General features: G+C 48.4%; 1 protein-coding gene across 1 annotated transcript in view; it reads right to left on the bottom strand.

Annotated features, from left to right (window-relative positions):
- The window catches only part of PROC (protein C, inactivator of coagulation factors Va and VIIIa), a 34,775-nt gene that overhangs the window by 3,270 nt on the left and 11,062 nt on the right, over window positions 1-20,443 (bottom strand). Inside the window, exons 6-14 of the mRNA XM_075004596.1 lie at window positions 19,209-19,318; window positions 17,216-17,333; window positions 11,015-11,578; window positions 7,889-8,005; window positions 5,272-5,432; window positions 3,750-3,774; window positions 3,480-3,593; window positions 2,243-2,377; window positions 507-1,168 (exon numbers count right to left, since the gene is read on the bottom strand). Coding sequence (XP_074860697.1) covers window positions 507-1,168; window positions 2,243-2,377; window positions 3,480-3,593; window positions 3,750-3,774; window positions 5,272-5,432; window positions 7,889-8,005; window positions 11,015-11,578; window positions 17,216-17,333; window positions 19,209-19,318 — 2,006 coding nt within the window. The remainder of the gene's footprint in view (window positions 1-506; window positions 1,169-2,242; window positions 2,378-3,479; window positions 3,594-3,749; window positions 3,775-5,271; window positions 5,433-7,888; window positions 8,006-11,014; window positions 11,579-17,215; window positions 17,334-19,208; window positions 19,319-20,443) is intronic.

Here is a 20,443-nt window from a genome sequence, read left to right as displayed (position 1 = left end):
GGGAAATTGTTCACAAAGGGCCCAAAATAAGTCAAAGGTATAATACCCTAATGGTAGACCATTATAACATGTGGTTATTCAAAATCAGGAAAGTTAGAGCTCACTAAATGTAACCAGTTAAACAGTAATAGCAGAACAAAAGCAGAAAATTTCTGAACTCCCCCTCATTGATGTAGATGTAATGTTTCACTCATGAATCATATATGACAAACAAATGTGAAGGACATGCTGGAGACTGACGATTGTGTGGTTGGCTGTATTGCAAGAAGAGGAGCTGTAAAGTAAACTATGTTACTGATCCCATGTGCAGCAATGAACGAGGTGACTACAGCCTGAGCCACCAGAAAAGACGCTGCAGAGATACGCTGAGCATGTATGCTGTGCTGTTTGGCCCAGAACAGGGATCCTGGGAAAACCTTGACGAGGTCCTTGCAGCACTGCAGCATGAGCAGTGGTAAGGGAAGGTGATATGGTGTTTGAAACTCAACATGTAAGAGAAATGTTACCTGCCAGGGGCAGTGGCCACGGTGGCAGAAAGATCCTCCAGTTATCCTGGTACCAAGCTCTGCAGTTTGGTAGACAGTAATCCAGCTGTGCAGATCTCCAGCTGTAAGGTTTCCTTCGGTTTCTGTCTGATTGAGGCCACTGTGCACATTCTGCCCTTCTGCCAAGTCACTGACTTCAGGGGTGGCCCCCTCTGCTGACCCATTGCGCTTGGGGGCTCCCCCCTCTACCAACTCACTGAGTCTGGGGGCACCATCCTCTGCTGACCCATTGAGTCCAGAGATCTCCTCCTCTACAGACTCGTGAAATGTGGGTGCATCCCCCTCCACTGTCCTGTTGAGCCTGGGCGTGCCCTCCACCATGGATTCATTGAGTCTGGGGGAACACCCCACTGCTGAATCATTGAGTCTGGGAGTGCCACCTGCTGTCCTGTTTAACTTAGGGGTGTCCTCCTCTGCTGGTGCATTGAGTCGGGGAGTGCCCTTTGCCATCCCATTGAGAAAGTTGAGAGTTCCTTCCTCTGCTGTACTTTTGAGCTCTGGGGCACCTCTCTTCACCGTCCCATTGAGCTCGGGGGCTTCCTTCTCTGCCATCTCGTTGAGCCCAGTGGCAACTTCCTTCAAAGCTCGTGTGGAGCTCTTAATCAGCCCACAGGGAAACCGTGCTGAAAAATAAGAACGGCCTTTGGGTTTGAGTGTCATGTTCTGATCCCTCAGCTAATTCTGCTCCTCTGGGAAGATGAAACACAGACCCCCCACTAACCCTTCCCACCACCAAGTGCAAGTGAAGAGCTGTGCAATGGGCATCTGCTCCCGACAGACCAAACCCACTGCTGCCCTGGTTCCTAGTCCCTGGTGCTGCCCATGGCCCCTTGCCGAGTGCATTTACCCAGTGTACTATGAGAGGCCGGGTCAGGCACCAACCCAAGCTCTCCATCTGGTCACTGAGTCAGCAGCGTACTCCTGGCTTGGCCTGGAACCAGGTGTGTTTCACTTCCCTGGGAATCCCTTCCACCTGAGATAACATTGACAGCTTACAAGCCCCAGAGCAGGAGCCAGCAGCCAAAAGAACAAGGGCTATTTTTTTTTTCTGAATTTGGTAAAATATCCCAATAATGGAAGAGCCATGATGCACGTGAATGCGAGACGGTCCTTGATAAATAACATCAAGCCGTATTTTTTGTAACCCTTGTTTTAAGAAGAGTGCACGCACATATCCCACAATGCACTGCACATATTAAAGGGAGAGAGTTATTCGACATTTAGAGCTCACATATTGTTTGCTGTTCAGATACGAGTTGTTCATTGTTCAGCTTTTAGACATTCACCAAACTACTGAAAATAATCAGGAGAAGGTTTTTTTTTTTTTAAACTTTGTCATCATTGCATCAGGAGCCACAAAGGAGTCTTTAAAGAGCCGCACACGGCTCCAGAGCTGCAGGTTGCAGCCCCCTGCCCCAGTGGGATAGTTGAGCTTCAGGATCAAGGTGTGCCCTCAGTAAAGGGGGTGGAATAATCACTGGGGGTGGAGAAAAAGCCAGGTCAGCCAAGCTGCTGGCATTTCCGTTGATAAACTAGCACACTGCCATTCAGCGCCAGTGCAGCAGATTTTCTCACAGAGCCACTGGCGGGTGTGCCAGCTCCAGGGCACGTGAGCAGCCCAGCAAAGAGAGGAGGACGGTGGCTATAAACCTGCTCTGCGCTTCACGGTAAGTAACCCAGAGCCTTGGAGCCATTACCTGATCGTATACACCTCTTTCCATCGTCACCCAGCACGTACCCCTCGGCACAGGAGCACACCACGCCAGGGGAGTGGGCTGTGGCTTGGCAGTACTGCCAGCAGCCGCCGTTCTTGTACCAGCATTCCAACCTCTCTGCAGAGGAACATGTGGATGGACTTAGCTCCTGCTCAGGAAAGGACCTCCCAGTAGCACACCAGCCTCTACGCTGCTGGATCAGCTCTGAGCAGTCACATACTGACACACATTGTCTTAACCCCTTTCCTCCCTTATTTGCATTACAGTAACACCTAGAGACTATAGCAAGACTGGGGCCTCACTGAGCTACATGCTGCCCTGACTGAGTGAGAGACAGGTCCTGCCCAGCAGACTTTCCCGTGCTTCCCTTCTGCGACCAGTCTGCAAGCACCTGGGGACAGAGAACTTGCCTTCACTTCTTCCTGGGAGGGACTACCCATGATGGCACACTAGGAAAGATACTCAATAACAGCAGTGTCACTGTACCAAACTGTGCCTGACCAGCATGAGTCAATAAAACATCCCAGGGAGCCCATTATGGACAAAGGAAGAGTGAGTGAATTTTAATTACTGCTGGCTATTTGGGGTAGTGACTTCTCATCCTGCTCCAGCTTGCAGACCAAAGGTGGCATTTCAGTGGGGAAAGAATCAGAAGCTGCTGCTGCTTTTTTTTTTTTCTTTTAAAAAAGGGGGGCGGCGTTTGCACCTCCATTTTGTTCTAAAATTGTTCTTGTGATGTCAACCTGGTTTTCCATGATTGAATTGTACACGGAGCTTTGGTGGTGTGTCTGACACGTTCAATGCAATGGCTTATTACGATAACGGAGGCCCAGGGCATGCAGGTCTCTGATCCCCGCAGGTTTTTCAGTGGCTGGAGGGCACCAGAGCAGCTGAGCCTGGATCAGGCCAGTGGAGTTAATAGGTGACATTCAGCCCTGTGCACCACAGCTGCCCATCAGCACTGCCTGTAAGCTGTGTGCTTGTGGAGAGTCCAATGCCAGCTGATTATCAGAGAGCCCACAGCCAGGTTTTCTGTTTCTACTGGTGGTGCCCATCCACACATGCCTCGGTGCATATAAAAATTTGATTCCACACATGGATGGAGAAAAATCCGCACACGGGTGGAAAAGACCAGAGCGACCCTTGGTGCCTATGGGCGAATTTCACTTTCAACCCTTTCTTCAAGGCAGAATGCCCGTGTGTGCATTTCTATACTCACCTATTTCACACACCTTCCCTGTAAACAGTGGGGGGCACAGACAGAAATAGTCGTAGTGTTTCAGTTTGCAGACGCCACCGTTCCTACAGGGATTCAGTTTGCAGGGATTTAAATCTGTTTGGGAGAAGAGGCACACAATGTACTACCTGGTCACATACAGTTCCTGACTTAGCAAATGCCTGGGGGTGAGGACTCTGTCGTTGCTCTACATCGCCCTGTAGTAACCAACAGCCGCACACAAAGCAGAGACAATATCTCCCCCTCTCCTACCTTTGTAATCAAACCAAAACTCCATCTGCAAGAAATAATCACAAGAGAGGAAAACTTTAGTTAATAGGGAAAGACACGTTACCTACTGAAAATGCACTACCTACTCACCACCACCACCACCACCAATAAGCATGGGCTCAGCACCTGTTGGAGTCTGATGCCTCTTTCACTATTTCCTTCCATCTTTCCCCGTACAGTGTGGAGTGCCTTAGTTTCTGTAGACCAGCTCTGCACCAATCTACTATATCATCTACCCATTCTCCGTGGGGTTTGCCTCTCCTATTCAAACTGTCCATTATGCCGAATACCTCGGTCATGATTTTTCGTTCATCGTTCACTCTGCAAATATGCCCAAATCATTGTAGCTTCCATTTTATAACCTTCTGCAGCAGGTTCTCTTTCGGCTGTATCTTTCTCTATAGTTCCTCCTTGGTGACCTTCTGCAACTATCTTATTCTCAGAATCTTTCTATAACTACATGCATGAGGAAACGATGATCCCTGTAGCATGTTCCCTATCTAACCTAGACTGTAGCTGTGAGTTCCCCCTTCACTCCAGAGAATGCCTCTTTAGTTAACCACTGGTTCAGCGTGACAGTCCACTGGTTAAACTAATACTGAGCCAGGTTGAGGGGGACAGGTGATTTTGCTTTGGAAAATACCACATGGAAAGGCATAAAGAGTCCCAAAAGATTTTCCTTTTTTAACTTCCCAGCAGCCAACAGTCCTGATTCTTCGTTCAAAGTCTGAAACATCTGATCTTCTAGCCTCTCAATGTCTCACCTGGGGCTCTTAGCTAAGAGTCTACAGAAGAGTTTATCACGTAACCATTAAGTCAGCTGGTTGTAGATAACTGTACTTTTCTTTGAGAAGTGATAAGCTTGCCCACCTCTGGCCCTCACAATGCCTGTACCTCCTTTATATTATTTCCTGTACCTGGGGCTATGAGGCCCCCCTCATCCCTGAGCCTCTGAAGTAAATTAATGATCTCCAGAACTGGCAAAGACAGTGTTGACTTTGGCCACAACTTTAAAAGCTGCCTAGTAGTTTCAGTACCCAACCTGTGGCACTTTAAAGGGACCAAACGTCCAAATAATGGTGCACATCCATCAGCTTGAAACTGCCCTTCAACACAGCTCAAGTTGGACATCCAAAAAAAATCACCCGTTGCCTTTGAAAAGCTTGATTTCCTTCATGGCATGGTTCAGTAGCACTGAATTACTCAACCAGCTTTTTTGACGTCTTATTTTCTCCTTTGGAATTCACCTGCAACCTGGAACTAGGACTCCAGAGCCTGTGCGTGCACTCTTGTTAAGGTCACTCAATTTCTGGGTTGTTTTATATCTACTTACGTTTTTAGAATTAACTAATGGCAATGAGCAAAATTATATATATTTTTTCTACCATTAGCATTCTAGTGGCCCTGAGCTTGTGGTTTATGATACAATGGAAATTCTGGGTGAGGGCATTTCTTGATATTTCCCCACTGCTCTCCTATGGCTTCCTGATGTTCAGTTCCTCACCGTTTTCTCCTGTGACTGGAAAATCTCCTTTGCCTCCTCAAAGGAGCATGTTTCCTCAAAGCATTCTCTCTCCAAGTTTCCTGGGTGAATCTCTTCCAGGAACTGGTTAGCGCGTTTCTGGATCTTCAGCACCTGATGTGCCTCATCTTTTCTCACAAACACTAAGAAAATAAAATTGGAGCTGACCATTAATGCTGGTGCAAAAGGTCAAAGATTCACCTTTAGGATGGCAATGAGTAATCGATGCTTCCTTTTGGCTAAGTAGCATAGCAGAAGAGACAACATTCAAACAAATGGACCGGACCTTAAAGACAACTTTACTCAGTTTGTCTATGCCCCAAACAAACTATCATCACCAGTTGAACAGTATTTCAGTGGATTAAAAGCATAGTTAATTTAAAAGGGCCCTGTCTCAAAATTCATGGCTTTGAGTGAAAGTTCATTTATTTTCACTAATGACCATCCATAGAGTTAGGCTGACCTCAGTTAATTATGGACTTATTGTGTCCAAATGAAATAAAAATAAAAATAAAAAATATGTCAAGACATAAAAAAATGGAACATTCAGGCCCTGTGATGAGTCATCTCAAAGATGAAGGCAAAACCCAGGAGAAGAACATAGCCGAAATGAAAGTGAACATCTTGAATAGATATCTGCAATAAAGCATTCCTCACTTTCCCTGTTTTAATATGTTTTGGTTTTAGCAGACTCACAGAATCCTAGGGCTGAAAGGGGCCTTAGGAAAGCCCCCTCCCCAAAGTAGAATCAACCTCAACTAAATCATCCCAGCCACAGCTTTGTCAAGCCAGGACTTAAAATCCTCCAGGGATGAAGGTTCCACCATCTCTCCAGGCAACGCAGTCCAGTGCTTCCCCACCCTCCTGGTGAAACAGTTTTTCCTAATATCCAGCCTAGACACCCCCTGCCCCCACTGTAACTTGAGACAATTGCTCCTTGTTCTGCCATCAGACACAACGCAGAACAGCCTCTCGGCTTTCTTCCAGTGTGAAAGAACTGTGGACAAAAAAAAAAAGTAGCTTCCAATGGACCAGAGCAGTGGAGGAAAGTCTGCAATATTTCACATCCACCTGCTTAGCTATTGCTTATAATCACTTTTGTGATATCAGTGCCCGTAGGCAGCACCATAAAAGAAAATTGCTACCACTTCATTCAGCATTGTGAAAAGTTCCCGACCTCTCCTTTGTGTGGGCAGTGGCATTGTGCACTTCCTGTTCTCATTAAAACATTTGGTACAGACTGTATATTGCATGTCAAATGTTTGGTTTTGCATTTATGAAGTTCACAGGAATGGTGTCACTTTCCTGTTGAACAGCAGCACTGGTAAAGTAGGGGACCAATAGAAGAAGCTGTTAAGTCTCAGTCTCCTATAATTAAGCAGTGGAATCCCTGTATCTCTGCCTTGTGAAGTGAGAATGCAATTCCTGCATCGGTAAATTACTAGACCTAAGGGTCTGGAAGGCAGAGGAAGAACTTCAATGGTTATAATTCTCTCAGCTTCAGAGAAGCACTCTCAAACTGTAGGTGTGGTAATCAACAGCATCCTGCAGACCAAGCCCGGAGGAGCTGCCCAGAGCTTGGGCTATACTTTCGAGCTGGCTGCCCGAAGTGAGCCATTTAAATTAGAGTTGAAGCCTTGATCCTGCAATCGGCTGCAATTAGGCATTTTGTGGTCTTTGCAGTTCCAGTCGCAGGAGCATTGTGAGGCCCAGTGCCGAGCGCCCTGGGCTGAGTCAGAAGAACCAAGTTCTGGCCTCAGCTCTAATGCTGACATGTGTATTTTGGCTGAGCTTGTCATTTCTCGTTACAGCTCTACAAAAACAGGGTTAGTGCTACCTGCCTTTGTGAGGTGTTTCAAGGCCTACATAGAAAAAGCACGACAGCAAAGCAAAGCAGAGGTATTAAATCACTGCACACACACACACATTTGGGTGCCTAACGTTGGTCACCAATGTGATGACGTTGGGGTGGTGTGTGGTGATGAGCAAAACATCAGTGCCTGATCTTTGTAACCTGGGCAACCAGGTGACACCTTTGTTCCCTGGGAAACAGGACCAAGTAGGGAAGTGGAGCTTGGCTCGTTTGAATTGGAAGCTGAGCAGTTGGAGGCAGTCTGGAGGCTGGAGAGGAAAAAGAGAGGCAGGATCCCAGGTTTGGGGACCCCCTCGGGACCTCCAATCCCCAGTATGGATTGGACTGACTGTTTCTGGTTGCTGTATTGATGCTGTGTCCCTGTCAGTTAATAAACCTTCTGCTCCATCTACTGAATGAGAGTCGCACCTAACTGCAGAGAGGGTGCAGGTCCTGGGGCCCTCCACACTCCGTAACACTCACATCTGAGAATGTGGCCCTCTGGGCATAACTCAGTGAATCCCAAAACTCCAGCATCAGCAGGAAGTTACTTGGCCACAAGTAGAAAGCCCAGATAGGGTGAGTTCATTAATTTCTACGAATAACATCCATTTTTCTCTGGTACATTTCAGGACGTGCCTCTCACCAGCCTTCAGGAACCTGCACTCGGAAAATGGGTGCAGCCTAACTTTAATTCCAGGCTCTCGGCATGAGCAAGTGAAGTTAACGTAGCTCAGAAGTTCCTACCTGAAAATGAAACTGACCAGCTGCTGTAGATGGAACACATGAGGAAGAGGAATGGCACAAGTAAGGAACCTCTAGCCATTCTCGGGGCCGTGCAGAACCCCTCTGGTTCATAGACACCTGTCCGGCAAAAAGGAGAGCGAGTTACTAGATTGATCTTGAACAAAAATAAGCAGAGCAGAGCACGTAGCAAGGGAGAGAGAGAGAATGAAAATAGGAGGGGGCAATGCAGAAAAACACTAGGCTTTGTTGGTCTTACTAATCTGACTCCATTTGTGTTCTCCAAGTGCCGTTGCACATTGTGGCAGGAAGCCAAATGCTCTGCTCACAAGGCAAATAGCGCAGCCTGCCAGACCCCAGGAAAGTGGCAATGACTAGAGCGCCTGGCCCAAGCCCATGGCCCTGTTTCAGTCATTGAAGATTTTCACACCTAGACCTGGCTTACACATTGGCCAGGTGAGACTGGAGTCTTGTGGCTCCTGTAGAGCTCCTGAGGGGCTTGTCAAGTGAGCTCCAAATGCTGGATTTTGCTCAGTGAGCCACCTGCCCACGTGAACCCACAGGCCAGCACCACACACCTGCCAGGGAGAGTTCTGAGAGGCAATGCGGGGACTTCTTCACATATTAGGGAGCCGTATGAGCAAGTCGGCCCAGACAGCTTGGTCACCCCAACAGTCCCTTCCAAAGCCAGGGCCCCAAATCCTTACACATAGAGAGAGGGTGATAATTATAATCACTTACCGCTGTAAGGTGCTAGCTGCACTATTTGGATGCACACCAAAGAGAGTCCTGGGGGCTTGGAGGTTGATCATTAACCTAGCACAAATATTGACAGAGCCTACGCAGCCCTGTAGTGTCCAGGGAGCCAAGCTGCACACTCCAGCAAAAAAGTTTTTGTTCCATCTTTAGAGCCTGCACAAAAGGCTCCCTGGAGAGGGTTTAGATGTAGCAGCTATGCTTTGTGGGAGGGCTTCCAAAAGAGGGCTTCTTGGCAGTGCATTGCTGTCCCCTGGTTTGAATGATACATGAACAGTTCAGCTTCTTAAGTACCTACCACAGTCGGCGACCCTCAGATTTGCACATGGGCAGAAGGATTCAGAGGAGCTGTTTGCTGGAAAGCAAGTACTGCCCTGCGATAGCCATGGCTACTCATGTTTGCTGCCTGTACAGGTTGAACCCCTCTAATCTCTGGAACTCTCTCATCTGGCAACATCCATAATCTGGCGTGATTTTAATCAGCTGGGCAACCGCTTGCGGCCAAGTTTCCCAGGGTCCCATAAGTTTATTTCCAACCACCAGTCCTGGCTCTCAGTGTTCTGTGCTGTTATTTAAGCTGTAATTTACCCCCTAAACATCTTCTAAGAGCCCAGTAAGCAGTGGAAGTGTTGGTAATGCTGCTAGACAACACTGAGCTCCCGTGGTCCGGCAAATTCTCTCATCTGGAACCAGACAGCTCCCAAGGGCACCAGACAAGAGACGTTCAACCTGTGGTTGTAACCTTGTCTTAAATGCTTTGATGAGGCTATTGGTAATAGAAGAGGCAAATCCTTCCTTCTCGCTCAGTTGTAGCAACTCCAGTACTCAGGAGCTAAGTTACCCAGGGTTCAATTTCCTGCAAACGTTCTCCTCTGAAGAAACATAATCCTGTATTTAACACCCTTTGTTACACCCTCTGCTGCAGCTCTAGTCCCAAACAAAGCACACCAGGAAAGTGTATTTCAGCAGAGTCCAGCACTGTATCAAGTCCAGGCCTGTCACTAAAGTTCAGCTGGACTTTTTTTGGGTAAGCATGGAAACACAAGCTCCCCTTTAACCCCTGAAATCATGTGACTAATTTCATGCATTAAAAAAAAGTGCATTGCTGATTGGGGCTTAGATTTTGTTTGCAAGAATTTGCCCAGGAGCATTACAATTGGATCATCACCTCCCTGACCCCAGGTGGGAAGGGTGGGTGAGATGCTACCACCATTTACCACGGTGCCTGGATTATCTGAGTTCTTGAAGGCTCATTTTACCATCCATAGGAACAGTTATTTTCACCAGGTTAGCAAAGAAGGCAAAGCCTACAACATCTTTGATTTTAGTTTGACATTGAGGCTGTCTTGTGACTCCTACTGGCCACACAGATCAGTAAATAAAGTAACAGGACTGGGTGCCACCTACACCACCAACTGTGATGCATTAGCAAATATACCTGGCTTTGTCCAGTAATTGGGAGACAAGAGAATCATATGTGCATCTTGGAGTGGTATAAAAGCTAGGAATTGAAGCTCAGCTCCTGCTCTTTTTGGAGTCAACAGCAAAATGTCCCTTGAGTTCAACAGGAGGGGGATCATGGCCCAGCTTTGCAAGTACCTAAGTGTGCAGGGAAGTTGCATTTAACTGATGACATGGCATGATGCGTGAACACAGGGAGCAGAGCAGTGATACAATGGCAGCCCTGGGATGGAAGACTGGACTCACTGTGAGGGAGCAAGCTGAACGTTGGGGATAACTAGTTAATGTGCCATGGTAAGGCTGAAATGGTAAAGTTCCTCTTTAGATCTTGCTCTTTAAACCTGAAATCATTTCCCCTTAATGCAGCACAGGAAAACAAAAACCCTCCTAATCAATCTTTAATGATAAGAAAACCCTTCAGTCACGTAACTCCAGACGGCGAGCTGGCCAACTTCAGTTCCCCAATTTCCCTGTGCTGTTTTGAACACCTCTGTCTTATACCGCTGTAACAGGAGCTGCGGGTGTGTTTGCCTGGCCTGTTCAGCACATAAAGAGAAAAATCCACACCCTTGCTCTTCCCCAAAAGCTCAGGTGACTAGGAAAGTAAGTTACAGGCTGGGGCATAACATCATCTATTTTGTCTCACTCTTGGATTGCAAGCTCCTTGGGTCAAGTCCCCTGTGTGTGTGTCACGTAACATCACACTGCAGCACTCAGCCACAAACAGCAACAAAAAAACAAACAAAGAACTACCTGTGAAGGGGGAAACAGCAGGGAAAAGAGGACAAAGTTAATGTAGTCTTTCTTTATATATGCTAGGTTTAATACCAGAAGGCCTAAGAGCACATTGCACTGTGTATTGTCGTTAGCACACAGCCACAGTTGTCCCACTCCCTCTTACAGAGGATCAGCCCTTAGATGAGATATCAATTGTTTTAATTTGCTGTTGGATCCACTCCAGATATTGGTTGACTTTGGTGTAGATGCCAAACTTCTCCTGTCTCCCACATCCTTCTCCCCAGCTCACCAGTCCCACGAGGAACCAAGTGTTCTTGAACTTAGTGACCATGGGGCCTCCACTATCTCCCACACAGGCATCCTGCTTGTTTCCAGGGTGCCCAGCACACAACATATTCTCAGAGACAGCATGCCTCATGGCCTGGGCGCACGCATCCCGCGAGACGATGGGGATATCAATGTAATTCAGAACAGTGGAGTAATTCAGGGAGGTGTCACTTGTGCTGCCCCAGCCAGTCACCACCATCTGCTTCCCACTGGCTGTCAGCTCCTGCTCTGCCAGATTGCTGTTGGGAAGACAAATAGGCAGCACAAATTTGTTGACAATAACAGGCTGAGCCAGATGCAGTATGGCGATGTCATTATCAGAGCTCTGCTTGCTGTAGTTTTCATGGCTCACACACTTGTCAACCAAAATGGTTTGCTCTGTGCCCTCATTTTGCCGACGGTTGTATTCACCTGCAGAAGCAATACAGAGAGAGGTGAGGGCCCTACGCCTTGCACGGCAGGACTAAAATCCATTGAGCGCCTAGACTTGTCCCTGTTTTCTTAAAAAATATGAATTTGTGCACCTTATGTTCTGTCATATCTTAACAGCTATACTTAGCCTTACAAGCCTCGTGTTTTTGATTTGCCTGTGAAGTATCTTGCACATATCATACAGCATCAACAGCATTAAGACACACAATTCTACTATGTTGACCTAGAGTGTCCATATTACAATAGGAAATGTCGCACAGAATGAATCTTGGAATCCTTTCAGGAGAACCAGCCCAAAAGTTGTGGGGAACAGATCTACAGCACAGCAAAAGCAGTAAGGTTGTACCAGGTCTTTGGCAGGTGGCTAGTGGCTGATGGGTTGAACTATAAAGCCCACTGGGGACTGACTTCCTGGACTTGTCCATCCTAAAAGCTGTATGGTACGAATGTCATGACCACCAAAGACATTACAGTTGTTACTGTGCAGCACACCCATTGGTCACTTGGAACTTCATCACCCAGGGCAGTGGCTTTACGCACTATTCCCTAGCTACAGGGCTATGTGGGAGGTGGGGTGAAGGGGTTTGCGACAGAACACTGCTGGGGGCAACACAGTAAGATACAATAGGAGATGAGCAGGGAGGGTCCAAACATCAAGGGGCCTTAAAAGGAAGGACAAGCAGATTGCAGTGGCTACAATGGAGAAAAGAGAGCCAGAGAAGAGTCTCAAAAGACTTGAGCCGAATGATGGGCCAAAAAGATGCTCATAGTGGTATCAGTGCCCATGCTGGCATCTCAGATTTTGGGGCAGGGAGTGCTGCTGATTCCCTTAGTGGAGCTACTTCATGCGTGTGTCTACTTTACTATGCTTAGCAAAAAGTATTTTCACAGAGCAGCTGAGGTAGAGGCTGTATTACTCCTTTGCTGTCAGAGCCGTTAAGTAGGAAATACGCCTCCAAAGGGGCTTTACTTGAATGTGAAGGGAGCAATCATAGAATATTAGAACTGGAAAGAACCTCAAGAGGTTATCAAGTCCAGTCTACTGCCCTCAGGGCAGGACCAAGCACCATCTATAACAATGCTTGTAGCTGGCTTGTTTGGTGATTGAGGGGTAAATGTGATGGACATTTTCCTATGCTTTGAACATGTGCACAGCTATGTTGACAAGCTGCACAAAGCACTCCCCATTGATCTGTCTGTGCCATCAGTCCACAGCACTGTATCTATTTCAAATCCACCGTTCTCCTAGGTGCAGACTTCCAAGTACACCACCACACGGCTGGGCAGTTTACAGGACGGATGCATGCCCAGCTGGGTCTACATCAGTGGTGGGCAACCTGTGGCCCACTGGGGTTCTGTGTTTGGCCCAGGAAAAGACAGTTACCTGTTCTGTAACTGGTGTTCTTTGAGATGTGTTGCTCATGTCCATTCCAAGTTGGGGTGTGCGCAGGCGCACGTCCGGTCGCCAGAAGCTTTTTGCCCTCGCCAGTAGCCATAGGGTTGGTGCAGCGCCCCCTGGAGTGGCGCTGATATGCCGACCAATATATGCACTGCCTGCCCCCCCTCCGTCAGTTCCTTCTTGCCGGCTACTCCAATAGTGGGGAAGGTGGGAGGGTTTTGGAATGGACATGAGCAACACATCTCAAAGAACACCAGTTACAGAATGGGTAAGTGTCTCTTCTTCTTCGAGTGATTGCTCATGTCCATTACAAGTTGGGTGAATACAAGCCAATGCCTAGAAGGCAGGGTCGGAGCCCCAGGCAGACTGCAAGACAGCCCTGCCTAGCATAGCCTCTACCCTTGCGTGCTGCGTCAGAGCGTAATGTGCTGTAAAGCTATGAATTGAGGACCAGGTGATCACCTTACAGATGTCCTGGATAGGCACCTGTGCCAAATATGCCACTGATGACACCAGCCATCCCTTTGTAGCTGCGGAAACTGTCTCTGCTAAGGTTGGGGGTTAAGATGCCCGCGTTGGTTGTCCAGAGTATGCAGGCCCAAGGAGCAGAGGGTGGCCCCAGAGTCCTTCAGACCATGCAGTCTTCTATCTGTCTTATCTGAAAATAGGGTAGGGCCATCAAAGGGGAGGTCCTGACTCGTCTGCTGGACCTCATGAGGCAGGTGGGAAACCTGCAACCAAGCCCCCGCTGTGCATTGCCACTCTGGAGGCCATAATCCTCATGGCAGCGTCCGCAGCATCCTATGCTGTCTGCAGGGCGGCCCTCGAAATCAGTTTGTTCTCCTATACCACGGCTGTAAGTCCTGTTTGGTTTTGGGGGGTACCATCTCAGAGAACCTAGACAGGGCGCTGACTGTATTATAAGCATACCTGCTAACCAGAGCCTGCTGGTGAGCAATTCTTAATTGTAACCGTCCCATTGAATAGACCTTCCTCCCATAGAGGTCCAAGCATTTCACATCTCTAGTTTTCAGGAAGGGACCCTGGAACCCTTGGGCTCTCTATGGTTAGCAGCGTCCACTACCAGGGAGTCAGGTGCGGGGGGTCTATGAACAAATGTTCATTGCCCTTGGATGAGACCAAGTACCGTCTCTCATTCCTATTGGCTGTAGGAAGGGAGGAAGCAGGGGTCTGCCAGACGGATTTAGACATAATGTTAACTGTTTTGACTATGGGCAGAGCCACCACAGTGGAGCCTGCAGAGGACTCAACGTCTGTGGCAGGATCCATTTCATCCCGGACCTCCTCCGCTTGCACCCCCAAGTTTTAGGCCACTCTCCTAAGGAGCTGTTGAAAAGCCCTGCCACCCTCCACTATAGGTCAGGCTGATAAGCCCACCACCGCCTCATCCAGGGAGGAAGACGATGATAGCCCTGCGCCTCCATTTGGAGGGGAAGGGCAGTAGTGCTTGGCCTCCCGTGGAAATTATGGGCAAACTGGGGGGCACAGTAGGCGGAGCTGGCATAGGCACTGGCTGTCCAGAAAACGCTGCCACTGATGGCACAAACAGCACCGTTACCACTCCCTGCACTTGAGTAGATGCTGGTGCCTGGGCTGGTACAATTACGGATGGTGCCGGCACCAAATGGGTCCAGTCCAGCTGCGACGGAGCCGATGATGGTGCCAAGGTCGACACCAACAAAACAGACACAGGTGGCTCCACAATGATCGCCACTTCTTGTCTTTGTTCCAGTGGTGGGGCACCCAGTGACACTGACGGTGCCAAGTGTGGGATGGGCGGGGCCCCCAGCACTGTTAAAGGCACTTCAACATCCTGGCCCTGCACCTCATGAAATGCCCACGGGGTCCAGAAGGGCCACTGCTGAGTCATCCGCGAAGCCGGCAGCCAACCCACATCACCCGAGCGATGACTACCTTGCCTGTGACGGCTATGGTGCCAGATTCTCGAGCTCCCACTCCGTCCGGAGCTCGAGTAAAAGGAATCCGAGTCCGATGCCGATTCAGAGGCAGATGACCACAGCAGGACGGTGTCACTGCCGGAGTAAAGGGCACCTGAAACTGGCCCAGCACCGGAGCACTTGGCAACTAATAGGGTGTCAGTGCCGGTGTTAACATGAGCGCAGGGATTGGTGCCGGTGTCACATCCATGAGCCCGGATCACTCCATTTCAGTGCTAAAGCACCTGTCCTCCATAGACGGAGAAGGATCCAGCACCGTCATCTGCAGAAGTCCTTGGGCTGCTTGAAATGCCTCTGGCACTGAGGGCAAGTCTAGCACCTGCGGGCTCCTGCTCTGCACCAGCTTCAATGGACGCACCTCCTGCCCTTCGGCAGCATGCACCGGAGCCTTGGACTTGAGGCCAACCCGCTTTGACCTTGGCAAGTGATGCCTCTTGTGCTGCCTCCTCTTCTTCGGTGCCAGAAATTGACTCCTATGGCGCCTGCACCTGCTCTTCGTGCCAGGAGTCCTCAGGTGACACCTTGGTTGATGGTGCCGGTGCACTTTGCGCCAAGGAGGCTCCATTCTCCGCTCCTGCTGGAGACTCTTGAGGCTTAACAGGCACCTCCATTCAGAGGGCTTTAAGGCAGTTGGCCCTATCTTTCAAAGTTCTGGGCTTAATGGCCTTACAAATAGGACAGCGATCACGGACGTGTCCTTCCTCTAAGCAAATCAAACAGGTTGAATGGGGGTCACTTTTGGGCATACATTTGCTGCATTTTGAACAAGTCTTAAAGCCTGGGGAGCCAGGCATTCCCCAGCACCTAGGGGAACAGAAAGCCCCGCCTCAGCTACTAGTTAAAAAATTAAGACTAACTGTCAAGTACTAACACTATTTACACTTCTTCAAGAACTATTTACACTATCGTAGGCTACTAGCTAAAGAAATGAGCAGAGAAAGCAAGAGCTCCAACGACCGACCGGCAGTGTGGCGAGAAGGAACTGAGTGGAGGAGGAGGGGGGTCGGGGTTGCATATATTGGTTGCCATATTGGTGCCACTCCAGGCGGCATCACACCAATCCTATGGCTACAGGCTAGGGCAAAAATCTTCCAGCGACTGGGCGTGCGCATGCACACACCCAACTTGGAATGGACTCGAGCAATCACTTGAAGAACATTCAGTTACTGTTGCCCACAATGCAGGGTTTCCAGAGTTTGCTGTGTAATTTCCTAGTGATATTACTACAGGGACATGCACATAAAGTGAAGGTACATGGAATTAGGTACACGTTGATTGCGTACAACACTATGAAAGCCATGTGCTCCCTCTGCAGCCAATCAAAGCACTGCTACAAGTCAACTGGCACACCTTGCAAATTCTAAGTATGCAAGCGCAGATAGCAAAACTACCCTAACCTGGGAGAGCATCTTGATAATGACAATCATGAGGCCCACTCAATGGCTTAGATTTCCCAACACTAGTCTACATTAAGATGATCTTGCACATCTCTTACTCGTAATCTATTCCACATTTGAGTTCAGGAATCTAGAGGTGCGTCCTAAGCCCAGCCAGTGGGATGCAAGCCCAAAGGGTTTATGAGTAGATCTCCAGAGTGTTGGCTCCCCCAGCTCAGTTCCGAGATTACAGTGGGGGGACTTTACTACCCTTTTGTTTCACTTCCACGGTATACAGGAGAGATCGCAATAGATCAGTCCACTTAGTTCAAAGCCAGGGTCTGAGCTGCTAAATTAAACCAGATGTGTTTAATAGCATATTTTTAAAATCTCAGGTAGATAAAACAGGCCTTAGCCAACCCAGTTCTTCCTGCAGAATGGCACATTCTCTCTATAATCTAACACAGTGGTTCCCACACTTTTCACTCGGGCAGACCTCCCATTACCTCTCCCAAACCATTCGCGGACCCCCCATCAAAGCCAATTCCAGCCACTATGTAGGCCTCATTAAATGAAAAAGGAAATCACAACATAGATTTTCAGACAGCAATTAATAACGTTATTAGAAGAGATTTAATTTAAAAATAATAATAGATTGTAACTTTGCAACTTATTTAATCATGACCATTTGTATTTATTTATTTATTTTTCCTTCCCACGGACCCTCTGCAGCACCCTCATGGACCCCAGCTTGGGAACAACTGATGTAGCATCTTTTCTCCCAAAAGGACAAGCCCCAGGATCCTGAATTAGGATCCACTATATTTAAAAAGGGTTGCACAAGTGCTGGTTTTTTCCATACCAAGTCTTACTTTGAACCTTTCTTCTGTCTCAACGCAGTGTGCTGCCGTTAGGACCCAGGAGGGATGGATGAGAGTTCCCCCGCACCTAAACTTCCCCTTGCCATCAAGTAGCATTGTCTGAAACAAAGAAAGAAGGGAAGTGTGGCACTGTAGGATCCAGCTCAGACAGACATGTTCCTTCTCCATGCACCAGTCTACACTGGCCTTCAGGTACAAACCAGCCCATGAGACATTAGTGGAGGTAAAAGCTCCCTGCCGCTTGGTGGACAGAAGCATCTTGGTAAGAGCTCCGCCGTTCAGGTGGAATGAAGGTGCCATCTATAGAAGTTTTCATGTTTCTCAGTGGGCTGGCTCACTGCTCAGGAGATGCTGCTGACCAGCAGTTGGAGACTCTTCATTCAAGCAAGAGGTGGTTTAGCCTAGGGGTTGGCAACCTGTGGCTCCAGACCCACCTGTGACTCTTTAAGGAGCTTCTTGTGGCTCTGGGCGCTGCCCCCGCTGAAATAATGGAACTAAGTTGAATTGGTTTAGCTGCCGGTGTTAAACCAACTCAATTTCGTTCCCATATTTCAGGGGAGGCGGGGCAGGGAGCCATCCGCTTTTCCATGGGGGAAGTGAGCAGGGGAGGGGAGGACGAGTTTGTCCCTGCCAGAGCTGCCCAGCTACACTAAGGAAGGAGGGGGAGGCCTCTTGCATATGCAGCTTCCCTCCCCACAGGGCCAGTGCCTCCTCCCAAGCAGCAGCGCACCTCTGCTCCTCCTCAGTCCACAGCAGCCACCGGAGCCTGGACCTGCATCCAGAGGTGCAAGGTCAGCTCCCCCAGAACCCGGCCCTGGGACCTGTTGTGTCCAGTGCTGGTGCTGCTGAGTGGGAGCGGCTGGGAAAGTTGCCGGCACTTTCCAGCCTGAGTACTTTGGGGGGTACCCAGGATGGGCGGAGGGTGTGTGTGGGCAAGTAAGATCCGGAGTCAGTGGGCAGGTTGGAGCAGAGCAGCTGAGGTAGGTTAAACCTGGGGATGGGGGAATGATTTGGCACTGACAGGGGTTAAACCTGGGGATGTGGGGGTGGGATGGTGGAGTTACGCCTGGGGATAGGGGGCAGATTTGGCGGCTGAGGTGCGTAAAGCCTGCAGATGGGGGTAACAATTTTCTAACTGGTCCAAATCATTGTGTGTGCGCTGTTCTTAAAACAGGGGTGACACAACGTACAATTTGACATTAATTTCGGCTCGGCTCGTATTCATGTGCACTGCGGTGCTTGAGTTTGTAACTGAATTCGAAAAAATGGCTCTTCTCGCTATTTTGGTGGCAGAGCCCTGGTCTAGCCCAACAACCACAGTGTGCCTGAAGTGAATAAAGAGTCTTGGACTGATTCTCATTTATACTAAGAGCTCTTTATGTTGTCACCGTGGAGTAAAGGGACCTTAGTATACATGAGACTCAGGAGGGCATGTTTTCTAAAGCCCTGGTAGCCTCCACATGTTGGAGCCTTCCTCTGCGAGGCCCCAGGCTCCTCTGTAAAGCTCTGGTATGTTCGTAGACTAAAACATGCTCTGTAACTCTAACCAATGCCTGATGAGGTTTGTTTCACATTTATAAAAACAAAGCTGTCCTAAAACACAAATGATTTAATTCCAATGCCACTGCAGTAGTACTCCAATGGCCAGCGTCCGCTGCAGGAGGTAGGCAACACTTTGAAGACGTAGTTGCTCCCAGCGTGGTAGCACATCAGAGGCAGGCTGGTGCTTGCATTGGAACAGTTAGAAGAAAAAAATACAGCTGGGCAAAGGGGGCTAAAGGCTGACAATATACAACAAAAGTTATGTTTGCTTCAGCTCAACATTTTTCACTTGACCTTGAAAGTCTAAAATAAGGGGCACCTACCTTAACATGAGGTAGAGTCATCATTTGAAGCATAAGTGCTTTACCGGGCAGAGGAAGTGGTTCTGGGTAACAATGGAAGGCTCCACCAGGAAAGAGTTTTATTTCTCACCTGCCAGGGGCTTTCTCCCTTTCTGTCCAATTTCCCCTCAATGAGTCGAATTTGGATGCCTGATTTGAGCTCCATGCGATTTGCCTTCACCCTTCCACAGGGGAACTCCGCTACAAAAGATAAATCAAGGAGGTCAACTGGCAAAATTCAGACAATTCAACATGATTACTGTCAGCTTAGTAAAAAAAGAAACTCTCCATGTCACTGCTGTTCTAAAAAACCCTCCCATCTTCTCACTTCTGCACAATGCTCTCAATGGTGTCTCAGCATTCTCACTGTTGGAGTTAGGAATGCCTCATGTAGTCAAACACAGAGATAGAGGATTGATTTCTAATGACCGTAAAAGGAAGCTACTTACCCATAACTGGAAGTTCTTGAAGACATGGGGTTCTTATTTTTGTACTGAGGGTTACACACATTACTCCTGGGGGAATTCCGCATCACTGCGCATGCACAGAATTCATGTCCTCCGCAGACTTTTTTGCTTTCCCACAGAAAAATGCCTTCTGACAGGGCAGCTGCAAGACCAGCCCTGTTCCTCTCTTCAGTAGGTTGGTTTGGGCACTCAGTGCAGCCAATAGAGATGTACACCACCAGGGCTATGCAGTTGTGCATGAGAGAGAGACCCTGTCCTCTAACTCAGGGGTGAGCAAACTATATACATCAGGCCCTCTCTTTTTTGTCCCTGAAATTAGCCAGAGGCCCCCAACCTATCTAATAAAATCCAAACCAATGGAAATTTCTGTTATGTTCGCATGAAAACAAACAAAAAAAAACCCTTTCGGCATGTGCCAGTCTATATGAGGCAGCACCATAAGCTGCAATGGGAGAGAGGATACCTGCTATACAGATGGAGGCAAAGCACGTTTGAAGAGCCACCTTCCCCAGACTTCCCAGGCAGGTATTAAAACAAAAAAATCACTCTGTTTAAAGAGCCCTCCCATCTCCAGCAGTCCCGGGTAGCTATCAACAGTAACAACAGCTCCCTACTGTTTAAAGAGCCTTTTTTAGAGCCCTTCCGGGCAACCTTTTAAAATAAAAAAAGAGCTAAACAGAAGAGCAACATATGCAGCTGCACTTTTAAAAAAAAAAAAAAAAAAAAGCCTGGACTCTCGCGGGACACTGGAACTAGAAGCTGTGCTGGTGAAAGCACATCTCTCTTACATCAGGCCAGCTGCCTCTGCAAAACATGAGGGGGGAAGCAAAACTGACAGCAGAGACTGTAGGGGGCAGGG

The sequence above is a fragment of the Carettochelys insculpta genome, chromosome 10 (assembly GCF_033958435.1).
Source record: "Carettochelys insculpta isolate YL-2023 chromosome 10, ASM3395843v1, whole genome shotgun sequence".
In the NCBI taxonomy this organism is placed as follows: Eukaryota; Metazoa; Chordata; order Testudines; family Carettochelyidae; genus Carettochelys; species Carettochelys insculpta.
Note: the sequence above shows the minus strand (reverse complement) of the source record. Positions and strands in the feature narration are given on the sequence as shown.